The 23,944-nt window shown below is 46.9% G+C and overlaps 1 protein-coding gene across 1 annotated transcript; it reads left to right on the top strand.

Moving 5' to 3' along the window:
• Positions 1-3,129: 3,129 nt before the first annotated feature.
• On the top strand, positions 3,130-23,418 carry cyp7b1 (cytochrome P450, family 7, subfamily B, polypeptide 1). The gene is made up of 6 exons (XM_075482490.1): positions 3,130-3,259; positions 14,821-14,957; positions 15,901-16,494; positions 17,456-17,662; positions 20,538-20,716; positions 21,791-23,418. Exons 1-6 carry the CDS (start codon positions 3,189-3,191, stop codon positions 22,082-22,084), a joined length of 1,482 nt encoding a protein of 493 aa, XP_075338605.1. The 5' UTR covers positions 3,130-3,188; the 3' UTR covers positions 22,085-23,418.
• The last annotated feature ends 526 nt before the right edge of the window (positions 23,419-23,944 follow it).

Below are 23,944 nucleotides of genomic sequence, written 5' to 3'. Positions count from 1 at the left end.
TCCTGGATCAGTGGTAGAAAATGGATGGATGGGTCTTTACAGTCGGTCACCTCTTCCAGTTGTTTGATTCTGACCCCAGATACAGACAGTTTATCATATCTCCACCAAAGCTGAGTCCTTCATACCAGCCCGTCCAGAACATGAGCTCCCAGAGAGCACCGAGGCTGGTGCCGTACATCCAACACAACCCAAAGATCCTCTGCCGTGTCAGACGTGAGGAAACCTTTGTGGGCCTAAATCAAACCGAAAAGTTCATCTCTCCTTCCAGAGCAGTTTTAGAAACTTTCCGAACCTGAGTCAGTGTTTCCCCATTGGAATTGAACATGTTTTATGTTTATGTTTGTCTTCAACAGGTCTTCTGAAACTCAGCTTGGTAATTTTGTATAATTTGGCTGCTCTGGCCTCAAGCAGCAAACTCATTAAAGGGCTCCGTCTGATTGGTGGAGGCAGCAGCAGGAAGCTCAGAGGAGGAATTTGATCTGAGGTCACAGTATGGGTTTGTGTGGATTCCAAAGAACTCACACATGATTTCAGACTGTTTCACAACACACGACACACACTGGAAACCCTGAAGCTGATCATGTTGTAACTCAGCCATGATTTCCCCTCCGCTGATCACACAAACCGAGCAGATGCTTCCACACGGCCTCATTTTCTTAAAGCTGCTTACTTGCATTTCCACCAGGAAGCAGAGGTGATATGAACTTATGTGAAATCAACTTATGTGTCTGATCCAACTTGATGTTCTCTTCGGGTTCTGATGTTTTTCTCTCTCAGCTTGGTGTAAAACAGAATTTTCTCCTCCAACATGTCAGTTTCTGCTCTGTAGCGTAACGCTGCCAGTTACAGACGGTGTTTCCACAGAGCTGCGTGTGTCGACTCTGTGGAAACTCTGAGGTCAGCAAACGGGTGTCTGTCTTCTTTAAGAAGTGGAACAGCAGCTTCCTGCTGTGATGTCATCATGTCACATCACATAGTTAGTTTCAATCAGTCATGTCCTGTGACCAGACGTCCTCTCTGGAATTCAAAGTGTCACACCGCGGTGAGGTTAAGTGGGCTTTTGTCTCGTCTCAGTCTGATTGTGGTATGAATGATTCCACCTGTTCCCTGTTATCTCTGTGTGCATCAGAGTCTGCGTCTCCCCGTCTTGTGTTGTATCTGTCCGACTGATGTGCTTCACTCTCGCCTTCGTCCCAAGCCTGAGCACAGCCACGTTTTCAAGTTTTGCCGTTTGGTATTTAGGAGAGGTGTTTGTTTTTTCCTCCGTAGCAGGAGTGACTTTTAGTTAAAGATAAAGTTTAATAGACCCTTTTGTTTGTTCCTCCGTTTAGTGGAATGATTTTGATTTCTTGATCATTTTCATTTTGGAGAAGTGTATAACGATATATATATAATTCTATAGCCTGATTTGTTTCTCTCTCTGGAGGAACTTGTTAACATCTGCCCTCCCAAATAAAAGCTTTGGATATTACATCTCCTGCTCCTGCGTCCTCCGTTCTCTCGGCGTGACACAAAATGGGATTTGCGTTGCGTTTCACTCCCCAAGCTCACTTATCACTACACACTCCCTCTCCTCACAGCCCCACAGCAAAGATGGAGTGGAAGTGACGACCATCACTGGTCGATCACCTTCTCTCTTCAAACATTCCCCATGATGACCACCACTGACTGCCCTCACTAGCACCAGTTTCTGGGCAGGAGAACACCAGCCCGACCCTCTGATGGAGGTCTGAAGGTTTCTGCCTCACCTTCCTCTCACCTGCACTTCAGCTGGTTTAAGTTTTATCCTGTCCTCTGTAACAGCTGATCTTTGATGATAATTAACACAGCTGGGACATCATTTACCTTCAGGGATGAATAAAGTGTGACTGAACTGGAGAATGGGAACATGTTTCTCACTGCAGTACTTAACAACAGGAGGCTCAGACCTGTTTGAGTTCATTCATCTCTGACAGACTTCGGCTGGTGGAGGTCAATAATTACAGAAAAGCAGCTGCCAGTGACCCCTGGACTTTCCTGGCTTTATTGTGCGTTTGTCAGGACTGGAAGCGACAGATAACAGGACCGGAAGTTACAGCGTTTAACCTTCACAATAAGAGCTCAGAGGCAGCCGGAAGATGTTCACTAATAAATGAGCAGGTGGATATTTAAAGTGCTGAAAGCCTGAAGCAGCAGCTGTTTGTTTGTTTGTTTGTTTGTTTGTTTGTTGTTGTTCATGAAGCGTGCCACACCTGCAGCTGTCTCTCACATGGTGTCTGTTTCAAACACTGGTTTATGGTCTGATCCTGTCAGATAATCCACAGAAACCTTTATTTTCTCCTAACATCTGGAACAGCCTTCCAGCAGATGTGAGACAATGTTTAAATCCAGCCTGAACAGTTCTGTTCAGCTGTGCATGTGACACCTGGAAGTGTTTTATCTGCACTCTTCACTTTTAAATAATCAATCAATCAATCTTTATTTATATAGCGCATTTCATACCACAGGCAACTCAATGTGCTTTACATAAAGACATAAAAAATACAACACAGAAATACAGGTAAATAAAAACATTAATTTTAGCTAACAGTAAGATTGGTATAACTATAACAGGTCATTTGAGTAAACTAACAAAAGCTAACAAACATGGATAAACTTTCCTCTAAGAGGAAGCATTTAAAAATATAGCTAATAACAGAACGGTTGATATAGTGAATGATAAGAGATCTTCAATATATGAATATGACTAAGTTTGCCTCCTGCATTAATAAGATCAGAAACATGGATAAGCTTTCCTCTAAGAGGGAGCATTTAAGGAGCCGTTCAATGGTCCATAAATTAAATTAAAGGGGACTTGGGTAAAAAGCTTTCTTCTGAGAGGAAATATTAAGGTTTATACAGTGGTAATAGGTCTTAATAGACCATTTGAATATGACTAAGTTTTCTAAATTAATTAATAAATTTGACTAAATTAAATAATTAATGATTATTTTTAATGTTTTTTTATTTTTTAATGATTTTATTGCCTTCTTGTGATTTAAAGCACTTTGAATTACCTTGTGTACGAATTGTGCTCTATAAATAAAATTACCTTGCCTTTATTCTGACACGCTGACCGGAAGCCGAGCACGCGCTCCTGTATGAGGCGGGCACGCGCCTGTGTATGAGGCGGACAGGTCGCGCCTCGGCTCCGGGCACAGACTCGGATCATGTCCCCGCTGCTGCTGCTCCTGCTCGGCCTGCTCTGCCTGCTGCTCTGCGCCCTCCGCGGCAGGAACAGGTCAGTCCTCCCGCTCCGCTCCGACCCGGTTCTGGGCTCCGGGAGCCGGTTCCGCTTCTCACACTCTGCTCCTGTGTTTTCTTGTGTAATTTAGAGGTAGAAACAAAGAAAAAGAACAGGGAAAGTTCCGCGGCTCAGGTTCTGCCTCCCGGGGTCTGGAGGCTGTTTCGGTTCAGATCCGAACTGATCCGTTCTGATCCGTTCTGATCCGTTCTGATCCCTGACCATTCATCTCGAGTCCGTCAAACTGTTGTTTCTATCAAGCTTCGTTTTTCTTCCGCGTCCTGATCAGCTGCTGATCGATCACTGACCACCCATAAGGATGGTTCCTTAGTTAGAGAAGCGATGTTTTGTGGGGATTATTTTTATTTTTTATCAATTTTTTATTTTATATATTATATAAATATATATAAATATTATATTTCTTTCTTTTCAGTTTTTCTGCTGGTTAGATCACCTTCACCTTGGACGAGTAGAGAGGAGGGGGAATTAAACAGTGGAAAGCTTGTTTAGTTTGTTGTATGTTTGTATTTTTCATTGAGGAAAACTTCAATAAAATATTTCTGGGGGAAAAAAAAGGATGGTTCCTTAGTTAATGATGGATTCAGTTCAGTTTTATTTATAAAGAGCCAAATTAAATCAAATCAGGACACTTCACACAATACAGTTCCATTCAAGCCAGTTCAAATTCAATTAATTAAACTAAATTAGTCCAGTTCATACAGAACCAATAAAACAGTTTCCAGCTCAGGAAACCAACAGATTCACCGAAGCTTCTCTCTGATCCACCTCCCGTCCTGAGCTGCACAAGGCGACTGTGGAGAGAAAGAATTCCCTTTAACAGGAAGAAACCTGCATCAGAACCAGAACCAGGAACCATCTGCCTGGACCAGCTGGGGGGGAGAGGACAGGAAAGAGGGGACAACAAGCAGCGTAACACCGGGCCAAAGATACCTGCTGAGGGAGAGAAACAAGTTAATGACAACAATGATGTCACATGTTCATGGAGAGGTGCATCATGGGAGCTCCCCCAGCAGGCTGGGCCTACAGCAGCAGAATTATGGGATGTTCCAGGCTCAGCTGAGCCATCCCTAACTATAAGCTTTATCAGGAAGGAAAGTTTTAAGCCTGGTCTTAAAGGTAGAGAGGGGCCTGATAACTGAAGGCTCTGCCTCCCAAACTGGCAGCTGGCTCAGCAGCTGGCTCCACAGCAGCTGGATCAGCAGCAGCTGGATCAGCAGCAGCTGGATCAGCAGCAGCTGGATCAGCAGCTGGATCAGCAGCAGCTGGATCAGCAGCAGCTGGATCAGCAGCAGCTGGATCAGCAGCTGGATCAGCAGCAGCAGGATCATCAGCAGCTGGATCAGCAGCTGGATCAGCAGCTGGATCAGCAGCAGCTGGATCAGCAGCAGCTGGATCAGCAGCAGCTGGATCCACAGCAGCTGGATCCACAGCAGCTGGATCCACAGCAGCTGGATCAGCAGCTGGATCAGCAGCTGGATCAGCAGCAGCTGGATCCACAGCAGCTGGATCAGCAGCAGCTGGATCCACAGCAGCTGGATCAGCAGCTGGATCAGCAGCAGCTGGATCAGCAGCAGCTGGATCAGCAGCAGCTGGATCAGCAGCAGCTGGATCCACAGCAGCTGGATCAGCAGCAGCTGGATCCACAGCAGCTGGATCAGCAGCAGCTGGATCAGCAGCAGCTGGATCAGCAGCAGCTGGATCAGCAGCAGCTGGATCCACAGCAGCTGGATCAGCAGCAGCTGGATCCACAGCAGCTGGATCAGCAGCTGGATCAGCAGCAGCTGGATCAGCAGCAGCTGGATCAGCAGCTGGATCAGCAGCAGCTGGATCAGCAGCTGGATCAGCAGCAGCTGGATCATCAGCAGGATCATCAGCAGCTGGATCAGCAGCTGGATCAGCAGCTGGATCAGCAGCAGCTGGATCCACAGCAGCTGGATCCACAGCAGCTGGATCAGCAGCTGGATCCACAGCAGCTGGATCCACAGCAGCTGGATCCACAGCAGCTGGATCAGCAGCTGGATCAGCAGCAGCTGGATCCACAGCAGCTGGATCCACAGCAGCTGGATCAGCAGCAGCTGGATCAGCAGCAGCTGGATCAGCAGCAGCTGGATCAGCAGCAGCTGGATCAGCAGCTGGATCCACAGCAGCTGGATCAGCAGCTGGATCAGCAGCAGCTGGATCCACAGCAGCTGGATCATCAGCTGGATCAGCAGCAGCTGGATCATCAGCAGCTGGATCAGCAGCTGGATCAGCAGCAGCTGGATCATCAGCAGCTGGATCAGCAGCTGGATCAGCAGCTGGATCAGCAGCTGGATCAGCAGCTGGATCAGCAGCAGCTGGATCAGCAGCAGCTGGATCATCAGCAGCTGGATCGGCAGCTGGATCAGCAGCTGGATCAGCAGCAGCTGGATCGGCAGCTGGATCGGCAGCTGGATCAGCAGCTGGATCAGCAGCAGCTGGATCCACAGCAGCTGGATCAGCAGCTGGATCATCAGCAGCTGGATCAGCAGCTGGATCAGCAGCTGGATCAGCAGCAGCTGGATCAGCAGCAGCTGGATCAGCAGCTGGATCAGCAGCAGCTGGATCAGCAGCAGCTGGATCAGCAGCAGCTGGATCCACAGCAGCTGGATCCACAGCAGCTGGATCAGCAGCTGGATCATCAGCAGCTGGATCATCAGCAGCTGGATCATCAGCAGCTGGATCAGCAGCTGGATCATCAGCAGCTGGATCATCAGCAGCTGGATCAGCAGCTGGATCAGCAGCTGGATCAGCAGCAGCTGGATCAGCAGCTGGATCAGCAGCAGCTGGATCAGCAGCAGCTGGATCCACAGCAGCTGGATCCACAGCAGCTGGATCAGCAGCAGCTGGATCAGCAGCAGCTGGATCAGCAGCAGCTGGATCAGCAGCAGCTGGATCAGCAGCTGGATCCACAGCAGCTGGATCAGCAGCAGCTGGATCAGCAGCAGCTGGATCCACAGCAGCTGGATCATCAGCTGGATCAGCAGCAGCTGGATCATCAGCAGCTGGATCAGCAGCTGGATCAGCAGCAGCTGGATCAGCAGCAGCTGGATCAGCAGCAGCTGGATCAGCAGCTGGATCAGCAGCTGGATCAGCAGCTGGATCAGCAGCTGGATCAGCAGCTGGATCAGCAGCAGCTGGATCAGCAGCAGCTGGATCATCAGCAGCTGGATCGGCAGCTGGATCAGCAGCTGGATCAGCAGCAGCTGGATCGGCAGCTGGATCGGCAGCTGGATCAGCAGCTGGATCAGCAGCAGCTGGATCCACAGCAGCTGGATCAGCAGCTGGATCATCAGCAGCTGGATCAGCAGCTGGATCAGCAGCTGGATCAGCAGCAGCTGGATCAGCAGCAGCTGGATCAGCAGCAGCTGGATCAGCAGCTGGATCAGCAGCAGCTGGATCAGCAGCAGCTGGATCCACAGCAGCTGGATCCACAGCAGCTGGATCAGCAGCTGGATCATCAGCAGCTGGATCATCAGCAGCTGGATCATCAGCAGCTGGATCAGCAGCTGGATCATCAGCAGCTGGATCATCAGCAGCTGGATCAGCAGCTGGATCAGCAGCTGGATCAGCAGCAGCTGGATCAGCAGCTGGATCAGCAGCAGCTGGATCAGCAGCAGCAGAGAGAAATGGAGCTGAAATGTTTGGTTTTTAATGGTTTGTTGGTGTTTCTTTGGGGTGGTTTTCTCTTGTTTTATTCTCTCTTTGGGACATTTTCCCCGCCCTGCCAGGACCGGCCCGTGTGTCGGGTTCATTTGTTTGGTGAACTGATCCGCCCTGCGGCATGTTGTGGCCTCGCTGGTGTCCTCCTTGGGAAACATCTCTTCCTGGGTGTGCTGCAGCCATGTTCAGACTTGTTGCTGCTGCTCATCTTTAAACGATGACTCACAGGAAACACACTGAAAAAAATCTAAATCTTACCAGGTATATGTGTCTCATTGAGTATCTCATTACACTTAATATCAGACACAACTGCCTAACAAGCACCATTTCAGCCAGATATAGGGACTTGTTTTAATACAATACATCTGGAATATCTTGTTAAGTGAAAAAGTCTTAAACATATATTTTGAGTCATATTTAACATGAAACAAGCTTTTTTTTTTTTCATTTGAAGAGGTTTTTAAGCTAATTTCAAGATCACTTTTATCTCAAAAGTCCTAAATATCACATTTTATTTCAAGAAATCTTGACAAGCCGATTTTCACTAGTTCCATTGGCAGATTTATTTGCTTATTTCAAGCAAAAACGTCTTTTATTTGTTGTTTTTTTACTTATTTTTGGAGGGGCATTTTTTCCTGTGCAGCGGGAGGACGTCTCCACATTTTTAAGTTTCCTGAAACAACCAACAGGGCATTTTTCATGCAGTGTGATTTGATTTCATTCTTTCATGCTTCGGGTCAGAACCTTTTTTTTTTAAACATTTATTTATTAAGAATTTTGTTCATTTTATAAACAAACAGAGATCAATACAAAACAGCACAATGGCACAGTAAGGTACATAAAATATAAAACAAAACAAAATAGAGAAAGGGGACTTGTAATAAAGCATGAATAAAGCAAGCATATGGTTTGTACTCACACAAATCCATGCTACAATCATAAATAAAGATTACATTATAATATAAAACAAGACAAAAACAAAACTAAAAAGACCAGAGATTAAATAAATAAATCAAATAAAGACAGCTAAGTCCTATTTGTCATCCATCCAACCATCTACATCCATATTGTTATTCTCAAGAAAATGACAGAAAACATTCCATATTTTCCTAAACTTGTCAAGTTTGTTCTTTGTTGAGTAGCTTCTCTTTTCTAAAGCAACATGAAAGGCCCGTCCCCTCAGCCATGGTGCTGTAGCACAAGGCGTGTCTGACTTCCAAGAAACGAATGTTCAGCAGAGATTTGACTTTTTGGGCAGAGATTTAATATGCATCATTTTGGCTTAAGAGGAACCTCCTCACCAATGATTAGGCCAGCCAGGTCTGATACTCTTTTCCAAAATGATAGTACGGGTGGACATTCCCAGATACGGTGGAATAAAGTTCCTTTTTGGTCTTTACATCGTGTCAGCTATGCTGGGATTAGAGCGCTGCAGTTTAGCTGCAGTTATGTACAGTCGAGTTATACTCCATTATACTGCAGTAGTTTAGAATGTGGATTGGATTGGGTCTGAGCAGGGTCAGAACCTTTGGTCAGAACCTTTGGTCAGAACCTTCAGGTCAGAACCTTTGGTGGGTCAGAACCTTCGGTCAGAACCTTTGGGTCAGAACCTTCGGGTCAGAACCTTTGGTCAGAACCTTTGGTCAGAACCTTTGGTTGGTCAGAACCTTTGGGTCAGAACCTTTGGTCAGAACCTTTGGTTGGTCAGAACCTTTGGTCAGAACCTTCGGGTCAGAACCTTTGGTTGTTCAGTTTCCTGGACTCATCAGTCTGTGACTCCGTGATACTGCTGCCGGTTCCGGTTCTGTTTGACTTGTTCTCCTGCCGAGGTGAAGTCAGAGCTGAGCCAGAACCGAGCCGAATGAAGCAGGACGCAGCAGGGAGAGCTCAAACTGTTCACTTATCAGGCTGAGAGGAAGACAAACAGGCGTGTTGTTCCAGCTATCATCAGCAGACGGAGCCTGGAGGAGGAGGAGAGGTGGAGCTCCGCCGGGAGGAGGAAAGGTGGAGCTCTGCTGGGAGGAGGAAAGGTGGAGCTCTGCTGGGAGGAGGAATGTCTGAACAAGCTCACACTTTGTTCCCTGTTAAAGTTACACAATGGCCTCAAAGGGCAGAATCACCTGAGAGTTCGGGAGGTGAATCATTCTCAGGGAAGGAGGAAGTTCAGACAGACACAGGGACATGGAACACTTGCCTCGCACGAGCTGATATGAAATGATAATATTTGTTTTGTTTTGTTTCTTTATTTGTTTCAAATCTGTAGACAGAATAGAGTTTCACAATTAGCTACAACGCTGCGATTTGAAAAGGGGATGGAGGAAGCTTTGCTTTTAACCCATTTAGGCCGGGAAAGCGTTGCCGCATTTCTACCTTTAAAGCCGGGGGCACTGTTGCGTTATTCTACCTTTAAAGCCGGGGGCGCTGTTGCTTTATTCTGCCTTTAAAGCCGGGGGCGCTGTGCGTTATTCTACCTTTAAAGCCGGGGGCTTTGTTGCGTTATTCTACCTTTAAAGCCGGGGGCGCTGTTGCGTTATTCTACCTTTAAAGCCGGGGGCGCTGTTGCGTTATTCTACCTTTAAAGCCGGGGGCGCTGTTGCGTTATTCTACCTTTAAAGCCGGGGGCGCTGTTGCGTTATTCTACCTTTAAAGCCGGGGGCGCTGTTGCGTTATTCTACCTTTAAAGCCGGGGGCGCTGTTGGGTTATTCTACCTTTAAAGCCGGGGGCGCTGTGCGTTATTCTACCTTTAAAGCCGGGGGCGCTGTGCGTTATTCTACCTTTAAAGCCGGGGGCGCTGTTGCGTTATTCTACCTTTAAAGCCGGGGGCGCTGTTGCGTTATTCTACCTTTAAAGCCGGGGGCGCTGTTGCGTTATTCTACCTTTAAAGCCGGGGGCGCTGTTGCGTTATTCTACCTTTAAAGCCGGGGGCGCTGTTGCTTTATTCTACCTTTAAAGCCGGGGGTGCTGTTGGGTTATTCTACCTCTAAAGCCGGGGGCGCTGTTGCTTTATTCTACCTTTAAAGCCGGGGGCGCTGTTGCGTTATTCTACCTTTAAGGCCGGGGGCGCTGTTGCTTTATTCTACCTTTAAAGCCGGGGGCGCTGTTGCTTTATTCTACCTTTAAAGCCGGGGGCGCTGTTGCGTTATTCTACCTTTAAAGCCGGGGGCGCTGTTGCGTTATTCTACCTTTAAAGCCGGGGGCGCTGTTGGGTTATTCTACCTTTAAGGCCGGGGGCGCTGTTGGGTTATTCTACCTTTAAAGCCGGGGGCGCTGTTGCGTTATTCTACCTTTAAAGCCGGGGGCGCTGTTGCTTTATTCTACCTTTAAAGCCGGGGGCGCTGTTGGGTTATTCTACCTTTAAAGCCGGGGGCGCTGTTGGGTTATTCTACCTTTAAAGCCGGGGGCGCTGTTGGGTTATTCTACCTTTAAAGCCGGGGGCGCTGTTGGGTTATTCTACCTTTAAAGCCGGGGGCGCTGTGCGTTATTCTACCTTTAAAGCCGGGGGCGCTGTGCGTTATTCTACCTTTAAAGCCGGGGGCGCTGTGCGTTATTCTACCTTTAAAGCCGGGGGCGCTGTTGGGTTATTCTACCTTTAAGGCCGGGGGCGCTGTTGGGTTATTCTACCTTTAAAGCCGGGGGCGCTGTGCGTTATTCTACCTTTAAGGCCGGGGGCGCTGTTGCTTTATTCTACCTTTAAGGCCGGGGGCGCTGTGCGTTATTCTACCTTTAAGGCCGGGGGCGCTGTTGCTTTATTCTACCTTTAAGGCCGGGGCGCTGTTGATTTATTCTACCTTTAAGGCCGGGGGCGCTGTTGCTTTATTCTACCTTTAAGGCCGGGGCGCTGTTGATTTATTCTACCTTTAAAGCCGGGGGCGCTGTTGCTTTATTCTACCTTTAAGGCCGGGGCGCTGTTGCGTTATTCTACCTTTAAAGCCGGGGGCGCTGTTGGGTTATTCTACCTTTAAAGCCGGGGGCGCTGTGCGTTATTCTACCTTTAAAGCCGGGGGCGCTGTTGCTTTATTCTACCTTTAAAGCCGGGGGCGCTGTTGCGTTATTCGACCTTTAAAGCCGGGGGCGCTGTTGCGTTATTCTACCTTTAAAGCCGGGGGCGCTGTTGCGTTATTCTACCTTTAAAGCCGGGGGCGCTGTTGCTTTATTCTACCTTTAAAGCCGGGGGCGCTGTTGGGTTATTCTACCTTTAAGGCCGGGGGCGCTGTTGGGTTATTCTACCTTTAAAGCCGGGGGCGCTGTGCGTTATTCTACCTTTAAAGCCGGGGGCGCTGTTGGGTTATTCTACCTTTAAGGCCGGGGGCGCTGTTGGGTTATTCTACCTTTAAAGCCGGGGGCGCTGTTGCTTTATTCTACCTTTAAAGCCGGGGGCGCTGTTGGGTTATTCTACCTTTAAAGCCGGGGGCGCTGTTGCGTTATTCTACCTTTAAAGCCGGGGGCGCTGTTGCGTTATTCTACCTTTAAGGTCGGGAAAGGGTACACGTCTTTTTTCCTGTATAAGGTTGTTTTGCACCAATTATTGACCTCTGCGCCAATTAAATGCATTCTAATAGACACGTGAGAGTGTCGTCATGTTCCTCGTGTCATTGTTTTGAAGTTAAGTTGCATCGAACAAGCATGGAGGACTTTCAGTGGGAAGACATTTCAGACGGGAGCGGTTGTGAGGAGTTTCTTGGCTTTGATGATGCTGATGAACGTGCTGACTCAAATGATGGAGATTTATGGCGAGCACATGTGTTTGAAGATGATTTTGAAGGGTTTGAATGTGAGTGGAAGACTGACAATTACCACCGTAATCGACGGAGAGATTTCAACCGCACACCAGGGGTGAAAGTCGATTTACCTGCAGATGCCACACCGTTGCAGGCATTTAATCATATTTTTACTGAGGAGCTTTGGGCGCATCTCGTTTGAGACGAATAGATACAGTGAGCAGGTACTTCAGACTCCAGCTCGAGCAAAGATGGCAAGGTGGTCACACGTAACTGTGCCAGAGATGGAAACGTTTATTGGAATGTGTATGGACTCCTTGTGCTGCCAGTACGAAGAGATTACTGGCGATAAAATAAATATATAAATAAATAATTTAAATATCAAATTAAATTTTATTTTATTACTGTTGCCTAATTGAAAATAGCGCTGTTCCTGCACTTTACTTTTTATTTTATTACTGTTTTTTTTTATTGAAAATAGCGCTGTTCCTGCACTTTACTTTTTACATTTTCTATTTTCGTGAAGGTGTATGTAAATAAACTCAATTTCCAAAGAAAGCCACAGGTATAAGCTCTCAAATACTTTTTGAATTTTGTTTCTATCTGCTACAGAGGCTGAGAAATCCATCATTTAGTAGGCGCTGACACAATTGCTGAATTTCCAGAAAAACTTCAGGCTTTAAGGCTGAGTTATACTTCTTTTAACTGCCCTTGCGCTGGTGTTAATGGCTCGAGACGTTTATACTTCATTTAGCTTTGCCGGCGCTTGCGTGTGCTGCGTGGCGATTCACCGCCAGGACAGTAGGTGGAGCAGCGGGTTTTTTCAATGAGAAGCCTACTATGATGAAAGGAAATTCACCGCCAGGACCTCTTCGGCTAGTCTCTCTTCGAGTGGATTCATCATAGACATAATATGTTATATATATTATGTATATGGGATTCATGCTTCTTCTTCTTCTTCTTCTTTGCTTTCTACCTTGGCGTTTGAAAACAGCGGTCTTTTATTAGGGGATGAAACCGGAAGATGAACACGCCGCCGGATGTGATGTAGATAGTGGCTTGTGCTCGCGTCCAGAGTGGCTACTCTATAGCTCTGCTCGAGTCTTGCGTGAAGTTTAGAAAATTGAGGTGACACAGGCAACCGCGCAAGGGCTTGCGTTGCATCTTGCGTTACCGACTATAAACCAGGCTTTAGGGGGTCTTTCTGAAATCGCCCATAGGTTTTACAGGCATCCTTTTCCAGGCGTCTTAGGCCTAAATGGGTTAATATTCCAACCCCTCACTCAACCGCTCACAACAAAACAAACATAAAAACACAATTCACCACAATAACTCTCAACACAAACACAGGACAAAGACACAGACGGGCCCGGACAAACTCCAACCCTACACCCCTCTCCCCACAGAATATACATGTGCATATACATATACATACATACACATGTATACACATACATATTTATATATATATTTATATATCTATATATAAATATATATATATGTATATATACACACATAACATACACAAAATCCGTATATTTAAGGGACACTATGTAATAAATTAAGTCATTTATTAGCTCAAATCAACATAATCATTCATAAGTTAGTTCTCATTGGTGTAAAATGATCTCTGTCAAAAATCTCACTTATCCTCCTGAGTGAAGAATAACTTGTCTGTATCTACATAGAGCAGGTAAGCTCTATGGAGGCTGCCATGTCCTTCCGCTCTATGAAAAATGACGAAGTGCCGAGAGGGACATAAAGCACTTCGAATCGCGATTTCCCCACCAGGCCTACAAGCAGAAATGACGTCATTGTGACGTCATTTCCGCCAAATGGCTTATTACAGCCGCTAATGCTAAATAGATTTTATTCCTTGGCACATATGTCTTTGTGTTCATTAGCTTTCTTTTTGTAAGTGCATCATCTTCTTCTTTTTATTATTATTCCTATGCTCCCCCTGGATGTCTTCTTTTTGGCGTTATGCTCACATTTGTAAACTGTTATTTTGTTGATTTACTAATAAAGTTTAAAAAAAAAAAAAATGCTAAATAGATTTTATCTTGTAAATGATCCCACTAATAATGCATTGATTGTTACCAAACTTCTGCCGTAGTACACATAGGCTCTTACCTCACAAAACGAGGCATTAGAAAGTTTGTAAGTTTACTTACCGCTGCTAATGCTCCTATTGCTAACACAGGCTAATGCTAACGCTGCGTCAACGTCACTTCCGGTAACTCCCGTAATATGACTAATTGCAGTGCTTGCACACCAAAGGAGATGTTATGTTATCTGACATGTTATCTGTCATCTGTATTTATAGTGTTGTTGTATGTGTGTTATGTAATCCTTTGTACTGTGTGTCTTGATTTCTTTTTGTTTGTATGGACCTTGAGTCTGAAGCTATAGCTTCTTGAATCTTGACACATTCCGCTTGCCGTAGTTCAAGAAGTTGCAGCGCACATTTGAAAACGTGAGGCGCTAGAGAGCAAATTCATTCAACTGTGCAAAATAAAATTGCACCACTAGATGGGGGAAGAAATTACATAGTGTCCCTTTAAGAAAAAAAAAATTTAAATTTAAAAAATAAAACTACCAATAGTTAATCAATAGGTTTTTGGGCATCAGTCACTCTCCTCCTGGTATTTCCTCATCACCTTTCTTTTGAACAATATTTTAAACTTGACCAAATTTGTACAGGTTTTTGTTTCCTCTGTTAGACTGTTCCATAATGTGACTCCCCTCACCGAAACACTCATAGATTTCAGGGTTGTTCTTACTTTTGGTTGGTATAATTTATTAATTCCCCTTAGTTTGTAATTGTGGTGAGCTTCCCTATCTTGAAACAGGTTTTGAATATTACCAGGAAGAAAATTTTGCGATGCCCTGTACATTATTCGAGCTGTTTTATAATGAATCAAGTCAGACAGTTTTAAATTGAAGGTGTTGAGGAAAAATATGTTGGTGTGTTCATTATATTTAACGTGATGAACAATTCTCATGGCTCGTTTTTGAAGTGTGATCAAAGGTAACAAATTTGTCTTGTAACAGTTTCCCCAGATTCCCATACAATAACTTAAATATGACATTATAAAGGAGTGATGTAACGCATGCCTCCTGTTTCCCTCCTGCAGAAGAGACGGTGAGCCTCCTTTAGTCAAAGGCTGGATTCCTTTCATCGGGAAGGCTTTGGACTTCGGAAAAGATGCTCACAAGTTTCTGGAAGAACAAAAGAGGAAGTTTGGAGACGTGTTCACGGTCCAGATAGCAGGTTGGTACTGAAAGAAGGTGAAAGGGTCAGTTTATCCAACAGGAAGAGGAGCGGCTCCACCCATAACGACCACAGGAAGTACACAGGCAGACCCCCCCACACATATCAGAGGGGGGCTGTAAGGAAAAGGCAAAGAAATGAAGACAAATAAAACTTGTTTTCATGTGAACAAACCTTTTACATTTCAGACCTGCAACACATTCCATTAAAGTTGGGACGGGGCAGTTTAGGGCTGATAAGGAGTGAAAATAATTCTCCGGCTTCCTCCAGAAGAGGGTCCGGGTGCTTGACTGACTCCTGACCTGTCCCCAAACTCTGAAACAACCCCCCCAGTGCTGCTGCACACCCTAAAGCCTCTAGCATGGTTGCCGCGTCTGCTAGCGCGAGCGGTGTTGATGACGTCACGATTTCGTGCCGGCCATATATGGTGTCGCAAGTCGATGCTCCACCAAGTCGAAACAGAGTGGGAATAGTGGACTTTGCCATGTAAATCTGTTCGACTGGACTCTAAGACTCGGATGAATACAGCCTCACCTCCTGACTGTGTAAAACTATGTTGTCATCATTGTAGAACTGAATGAAAATGGGAATCCTTGTGTTTTTATTACACTAAATGAGACGTTTACATCCAACGATGTCTGCTGTTGCCCTCTTCCTCTGTGTGGTACTACAGTAGCCCAGAGAGGACAAACCAAACACTGACTGCAGAACAGGCCTTTCAGGTAGTTTGGTGGGGCTTAAGGTACTTTGACGAATTCCTACTTCTTCAACACAGCATAGAATTCTCTCTGTTAAGTCGTGACACAACCTGTTGAGATGAAGTTAGATTTAATGAATTTCTGTTGAGTCGTGTGAGTGAGATGAAGGAGTCGAGGTTTGGAGGAAAAAGCCGTTTCCGGCCCCGTTAATGACATGTTATTACGAGCTGTTCTCTGCCCTGCAGGTAAATACATGACCTTCGTCATGGACCCGTTACTGTACCCGAGCGTCATCAAACACGGCCGGCAGCTGGACTTCCACGAGTTCACCAATAAGGTGGCCCCCGTGACCTTCGGCTACCCGCCCGTCCAGAGCGGGACGTTCCCTGGGCTGTGGGACCAGATCAAGCGCTCCTTCCAGCTCCTGCAGGGCGACAACCTCACGGCCCTGACAGACAGCATGATGGGCAACCTGATGCTGGTGTTCCATCAGGAACATTTCAGTCAGGATGGCGGCTGGAGGAGTGGCAACATGTACGAGTTCTGCTCCACGGTCATGTTCGAGGCCACTTTCCTCACCATCTACGGCAAGCCAGCGACCGCCAGACGCCACAGCGGGATGGACGCGCTGAGAAACGACTTCGTCAAGTTTGACAACATGTTTCCGCTCCTCATCGCTCAGATCCCCATCTGGCTGCTGGGGCGGACCAAGGCCATCCGTGAGAAGCTGATCAGCTACTTCCTGGAAGCCTCCCATTGGTCCAACACGTCCCAGTTCATCAGGAGACGGTCAGAGCTGTTTGAGCAGTACGACACGATGAGGGACGTCGACAAAGCAGGTAGAACCGAGCTTTTACCTGCAAAATCTGTGTGAGTGGGAGTGTTAGAGGTGGGGTAGGGTTAGAGGTGGGGTAGGTTTAGAGGTGGTGTTAGAGGTGGGGTAGGGTTAGAGGTGGGGTAGGGTTAGAGGTGGTGTTAGAGGTGGGGTAGGGTAAGAGGTGGGGTAGGGTTAGAGGTGGGGTAGGGTTAGAGGTGGTGTTAGAGGTGGGGTAGGGTTAGAGGTGGGGTAGGGTTAGAGGTGGTGTTAGAGGTGGGGTAGGGTTAGAGGTGGTGTTAGAGGTGGTGTTAGAGGTGGGGTAGGGTTAGAGGTGGCGTAGGGTTAGAGGTGGGGTAGGGTTAGATGTGGGGTAGGGTTAGAGGTGGGGTAGGGTTAGAGGTGGGGTAGGGTTAGAGGTGGTGTTAGAGGTGTTGTTAGAGGTGGGGTAGGGTTAGAGGTGGGGTAGGGTAAGAGGTGGTTTTAGAGGTGGGGTAGGGTAAGAGGTGGTTTTAGAGGTGGGGTAGGGTAAGAGGTGGTGTTAGAGGTGGGGTAGGGTTAGAGGTGGGGTTAGAGGTGGGGTAGGGTTAGAGGTGGTGTTAGAGGTGGGGTTGGGTAAGAGGTGGTTTTATAGGTGGGGTAGGGTAAGAGGTGGTGTTAGAGGTGGGGTAGGGTAAGAGGTGGGGTAGGGTTAGAGGTGGGGTAGGGTAAGAGGTGGGGTAGGGTTAGAGGTGGGGTAGGGTTAGAGGTGGGGTAGGGTAAGAGGTGGGGTAGGGTTAGAGGTGGGGTAGGGTAAGTGGTGGGGTAGGGTTAGAGGTGGTGTTAGAGGTGGTGTTAGAGGTGGGGTAGGGTTAGAGGTGGTGTTAGAGGTGGGGTAGGGTAAAAGGTGGGACCGGGACCCAGAGTCCAGGGACCCAGAGTCCGGGGCGGTAGATGAGCTGTGGGAAAGTTTCATCAGTTCTGTCCCCGTTTTCTCCGACTCTCAGCTCATCACTTTGCCATTCTGTGGGCCTCGGTGGGAAACACGCTCCCCGCCACCTTCTGGGTGGTGTACTTCCTGGTGAGCCACCCTGAAGCTCTGCAGGGGGTCCGTCAGGAGATCCTGGAGATGCTGAGAGACGGCGGTGTGGAGTTCAGAGGCGACAGAGACGTGGCGCTCAGCAGGGAGCAGCTGGACAAGCTCGTCCTTCTTGGTACGTTCACACACCGACACCCTGCTCAGGACGCCAAGCCGCCCGCCGGCCTGATTCATAACCAGCCTGATCAGTAACCAGCCTGATCAATAGCCAGCCTGATTCATAACCAGCCTGATCCATAACCAGCCTGATCAGTAACCAGCCTGATCAGTAACCAACCTGATCAATAGCCAGCCTGATCCATAACCAGCCTGGTCAGTAACCAGCCTGATCAGTGACAGTCTGATCAATAACCTGATCAGTAACCAGCCTGATCAATAACCTGATCAATAACCTGATCAGTAACCAGCCTGATCAATAACCTGATCAATAACCTGATCAGTAACCAGCCTGATCAATAACCTGATCAATAACCTGCTCAGTAACCAGCCTGATCAGTAACCTGATCAATAACCTGATCAATAACCTGCTCAGTAACCTGATCAGTAACCAGCCTGATCAGTAACCTGGTCAATAACCTGATCAATAACCTGATCAGTAACCTCATCAATAACCTGATCAGTAACCTGATCAGTAACCAGCCTGATCAATAACCTGATCAGTAACCAGCCTGATCAGTGACAGTCTGATCAATAACCTGATCAGTAACCAGCCTGATCAGTGATAGTCTGATCAATAACCTGATCAGTAACCAGCCTGATCAATATCCTGATCAATAACCTGATCAGTAACCAGCCTGATCAATAACCTGATCAGTAACCTGATCAGTAACCTGATCAATAACCTGATCAGTAACCTGATCAGTAACCAGCCTGATCAATAACCTGATCAGTAACCTGATCAATAACCTGATCAGTAACCAGCCTGATCAATAACCTGATCAATAACCTGATCAATAACCTGATCAGTAACCAGCCTGATCAATAACCTGATCAATAACCTGATCAGTAATCAGCCTGATCAGTGACAGTCTGATCAATAACCTGATCAGTAACCAGCCTGATCAGTGACAGTCTGATCAATAACCTGATCAGTAACCAGCCTGATCAATAACCTGATCAATAACCTGATCAGTAACCAGTCTGATCAATAACCTGATCAGTAACCTGATCAATAACCTGATCAGTAACCAGCCTGATCAATAACCTGATCAGTAACCTGATCAGTAACCAGCCTGATCAATAACCTGATCAATAACCTGATCAGTAACCAGCCTGATCAGTGACAGTCTGATCAGTAACCTGATCAGTAACCAGCCTGATCAGTGACAGCCTGATCAATAACCTGATCAATAACCTGATCAGTAACCAGCCTGATCAGTGACAGTCTGATCAATAACCTGATCAGTAACCAGCCTGATCAGTGACAGTCTGATCAATAACCTGATCAGTAACCAGCCTGATCAATAACCTGATCAGTAACCAGCCTGATCAATAACCTGATCAGTAACCTGATCAGTAACCAGCCTGATCAATAACCTGATCAATAACCTGATCAATAACCTGATCAGTAACCAGCCTGATCAATAACCTGATCAATAACCTGATCAGTAACCTGATCAGTAACCAGCCTGACCAATAACCTGATCAATAACCTGATCAGTAACCAGCCTGATCAATAACCTGATCAATAACCTGATCAGTAACCAGCCTGATCAATAACCTGATCAATAACCTGATCAGTAACCAGCCTGATCAATAACCTGATCAATAACCTGATCAATAACCTGATCAGTAACCAGCCTGATCAGTAACCTGATCAGTAACCTGATCAGTAACCAGCCTGATCAATAACCTGATCAATAACCTGATCAATAACCTGATCAGTAACCTGATCAATAACCTGATCAATAACCTGATCAGTAACCAGCCTGATCAATAACCTGATCAGTAACCTGATCAGTAACCTGATCAATAACCTGATCAATAACCTGATCAGTAACCAACCTGATCAGTAACCTGATCAATAACCTGATCAATAACCTGATCAGTAACCTGATCAGTAACCAGCCTGATCAGTGACAGTCTGATCAATAACCTGATCAGTAACCTGATCAGTAACCAGCCTGATCAGTGACAGCCTGATCAATAACCTGATCAATAACCTGATCAGTAACCAGCCTGATCAGTGACAGTCTGATCAATAACCTGATCAGTAACCAGCCTGATCAGTGACAGTCTGATCAATAACCTGATCAGTAACCAGCCTGATCAGTGACAGTCTGATCAATAACCTGATCAGTAACCAGCCTGATCAATAACCTGATCAGTAACCAGCCTGATCAATAACCTGATCAGTAACCTGATCAGTAACCAGCCTGATCAATAACCTGATCAATAACCTGATCAATAACCTGATCAGTAACCAGCCTGATCAATAACCTGATCAATAACCTGATCAATAACCTGATCAGTAACCTGATCAGTAACCAGCCTGATCAATAACCTGATCAATAACCTGATCAGTAACCTGATCAGTAACCAGCCTGATCAATAACCTGATCAATAACCTGATCAGTAACCAGCCTGATCAATAACCTGATCAATAACCTGATCAGTAACCAGCCTGATCAATAATCTGATCAATAACCTGATCAGTAACCTGATCAATAACCTGATCAGTAACCAGCCTGATCAATAACCTGATCAATAACCTGATCAGTAACCTGATCAATAACCTGATCAGTAACCAGCCTGATCAGTAACCTGATCAATAACCTGATCAATAACCTGATCAGTAACCAGCCTGATCAGTAACCTGATCAATAACCAGCCTGATCAATAACCTGATCAATAACCTGATCAGTAACCTGATCAATAACCTGATCAATAACCTGATCAGTAACCAGCCTGATCAATAACCTGATCAATAACCTGATCAATAACCTGATCAGTAACCTGATCAGTAACCTGATCAATAACTCCCTCCACAGAGAGCTCCATCAGTGAGAGCCTCCGCCTCTCCTCGGCCTCCACCAACATCCGGGTGGCCCAGGAGGACTTCGCCCTGCGGCTGGACGCCGCTCGCTCCGTGGCCGTCAGGAAAGGTGACATCATCGCCCTGTACCCGCAGAGCATGCACCTGGACCCCGAGATCTACGAGCAGCCGCAGGTACCGACGCCCGCCCGTCACCTTTAACCCTGAACGCCTTATTGTTGCATACAAACCGTTTGACTCAATCTACCAGCTGAGAGAGCATCTTTATTCCCCCAAAGCCGGTTAGTCCATGTTCACTACGGACCCAGGAACCTTTATATAAATAAATCTGTAAAAAAAGCATTGTTTGTTTATTACTGTGTTGTTGTTATTATTGACCAGGATGCCTGGTGTTGCAAATTTGCAACATACCAAAAATTTTATTTATTTTTTGTGCAAAAGTGAAATTAATAATCTCAGCATTATTAACCTTCTACTTAAAGGCTAAAACACACACAAAACATGTTTTATTTACAGATATATAAATTCAGGCGTTAAAGGCGGGGTAGGGGATCTTTTTCTGGAGCATTTTTTTACATATTGCTTGAAATACTCTTCACACCCCCATTGCAACCAATTAATTAAAAGTTTAGACACCAATATGAAAAGTTTTAGTGGCCTCTAGAACGTACAATCTAGGAAAAACAGTATCCAATCATACTGAACGGACCGTTAACAATGATTGGATTCTGATGCGTCTATCAAACTGCAATCTGCTCCTCCCTCCCCCTCCTCCCCCTCCTCCCCCTGTGCGCGTACCCTGCTCCGTGAACGAATTACGCGCCCAGAAGCTTGGCAGGAAGCTAAACTAGAGCCAGCTCGGCTAGCACCTAGCATTATTAAACGTATAGTTATGATGCTGAAAGGTGTTTTCTTACCTGTGAATCCGCCATGAGAAAAAGTTAGCAAAAGTTAGCCACACCAATCGATGCTTGCTGTCAGAACAGCGCTCGTGCACCTTCGTGCTCGTGCGCGTTCATGTACTCTAGAGGCGTGCCTTCGGGGGGAAAGTGAAGGAAAGGGTTGGGACTTTTTACCTGTGTATTTTCAAAATGCAGCTTCGCTGGACTCAGAATCCAGGATCTCCTACCCTACCTTTAAGGGGTGGAAGCACTCTGCTGCCACCTGCTGGGCTTTAGCAGAACTGCAGCCCAGTTTCTGTAAAAGCTTGATGAACCCCTGCAGATTAACGTCCTCCCGTTTCCTCAGGCGTTCCAGTTCGACCGCTTCGTGCAGGACGGCAGAGAGAAAACCGACTTCTACAAGGACGGTCAGAGGCTCCGGTACTACCTGATGCCGTTCGGCTCCGGCTCCTCCATCTGTCCCGGCCGCTACTTCGCCGTCAACGAGATCAAGCAGTTCGTGGTTCTGCTGCTGCTCTACTTCGAGCTGCAGCTGGAGGACGGGCAGAGCCGACCCGCCCTGGACTCCAGCCGGGTGGGCCTGGGGATCCTGCTGCCCTCCACCGACGTGCGCTTCCGCTACAGACGGCGGGCGGTCTGACGGCGAGCGGTCTGACGGCGGGCGGTCTGACGGCGAGCGGTCTGACGGCGGGCGGTCTGACGGCGGGCGGTCTGACGGCGGGCGGTCTGACGGCGAGCGGTCTGACGGCGGGCGGTCTGACGGCGAGCGGTCTGACGGCGGGCGGTCTGACGGCGGGCGGTCTGACGGCGAGCGGTCTGACGGCGAGCGGTCTGACGGCGGGCGGTCTGACGGCGGGCGGTCTGACGGCGAGCGGTCTGACGGCGGGCGGTCTGACGGCGAGCGGTCTGACGGCGGGCGGTCTGACGGCGGGCGGTCTGACGGCGAGCGGTCTGACGGCGAGCGGTCTGACGGCGGGCGGTCTGACGGCGAGCGGTCTGACGGCGAGCGGTCTGACGGCGGGCGGTCTGACGGCGGGCGGTCTGACGGCGAGCGGTCTGACGGCGAGAATTCACAGAGCTGATGCACCCTCAGAAAATAAAGTACAGATTTGTACCTTTAGGGGTACGATGGCTCGTCCCTGGGGCAGTACCCTCAGAAGGTATACTTTTGTACCTTACAGAGACCAATCTTGTTCCAATTTTGTACTTTATACTGAAGTAGCCTAACACAGACTGTCTATAGTACCCCAGCATGTAGAGAAAAAGGTGCATATATATGTACCTTTTACCACTTGAGTACTTATAGGTACCTTTTTGATTGTCCAAAAGGTATCTATAGGTACCTTTTACCACTTGAGTACCTATATGTACCTTTAGGCCCAATAATGAACCCTAGGGGGTACATTAGTATAGATTGTACCTCAGGGGACAGAAAAGGACTCGTACTGTAGCCCTGTTTCTCAGAGTGTATGTGGCTTCCTGCTGGTGTGGGGCAGCCTCAGCTCACAGTTCTGTGTTGGGTGGAAATGGTTCTCCCAGCTCCTCCTGAGTCCTCCTGGACCGCATCTTTCTGTCTTTCTGTGACTCCAGAACAGCTTTCTTCTACGTTTGGCTCTAAAGACGATGAAGTGGATCCGTGAAAACTCTGAGAATCAGTTCTTTGCTCCTTTTTCTGTTAAATAAAGGTTCAAACTGATTAACTGTGACCAGCTTTGAGCGTTCCTGCATCGTAGAAAAGTTCTCAGCCTTTCAGTAGCTGGAGTTTGTTGGTTATGTCATCATGTATGATGACTCCAGCTGAAGAAGGACAGTAAGTGGGAGCTTCATACGACCAGCAGCCGAGCACAGCTGAGAAGTTAAAGTGAAATTAACTTTATATGCACTGTAGAAACATACTTTAGTCTGTGAAACACAATGATGTACAACAAGCTTTCTTTTTTATGAATTAACTTTATTAAAATTCACTTTAATGTCCTGAGTTTCTCTCTCACTGTTGACATAAACAGATACCGTTTTTAAAATGTTTTGTATTTTCAAACCAAAGTTTCAGCTCTGATATCTTTTATTCATCCCATGTTGATCTGCTGTTCCAGTCCTGGCTCTGAGACTGAAGTTCTGCTTTCAGAGATCCAGAAAGAACAACTTTAGGGGCTCTGAGACTGAAGTTCTGCTTTCACAGATCCAGAAAGAACTACTTTAGGGGCTCTGAGACTGAAGTTCTGCTTTCAGAGATCCAGAAAGAACTACTTTAGGGGCTCTGAGACTGAAGTTCTGCTTTCACAGATCCAGAAAGAACTACTTTAGGGGCTCTGAGACTGAAGTTCTGCTTTCACAGATCCAGAAAGAACTACTTTAGGGGCTCTGAGACTGAAGTTCTGCTTTCAGAGATCCAGAAAGGAAAATCTGTCATTTTTAGCAGTGTCAGCAAGATAAAGAAGAAATGGTTTGATATGAAAATGGCTTTAAAATGGCTTTGATGCGTATATGTGTGCAGTCTGTT

The sequence above is a fragment of the Odontesthes bonariensis genome, chromosome 14 (genome assembly GCF_027942865.1).
Source record: "Odontesthes bonariensis isolate fOdoBon6 chromosome 14, fOdoBon6.hap1, whole genome shotgun sequence".
NCBI lineage: Eukaryota > Metazoa > Chordata > Actinopteri > Atheriniformes > Atherinopsidae > Odontesthes > Odontesthes bonariensis.
This window is presented reverse-complemented; position numbering and strand designations above follow the sequence as displayed.

What these genes read in the sequence shown, in the direction of transcription:
- cyp7b1 (XM_075482490.1), top strand. Translation starts at nt 3,189, where the DNA reads ATGTCCCCGCTGCTGCTGCTCCTGCTCGGCCTGCTCTGCCTGCTGCTC. An exon ending in GTTCACGGTCCAGATAGCAG is followed by an intron (nt 14,958 to 15,900) that starts GTTGGTACTGAA and finishes TCTGCCCTGCAG; the next exon opens with GTAAATACATGACCTTCGTC. An exon ending in GAGGGACGTCGACAAAGCAG is followed by an intron (nt 16,495 to 17,455) that starts GTAGAACCGAGC and finishes TCCGACTCTCAG; the next exon opens with CTCATCACTTTGCCATTCTG.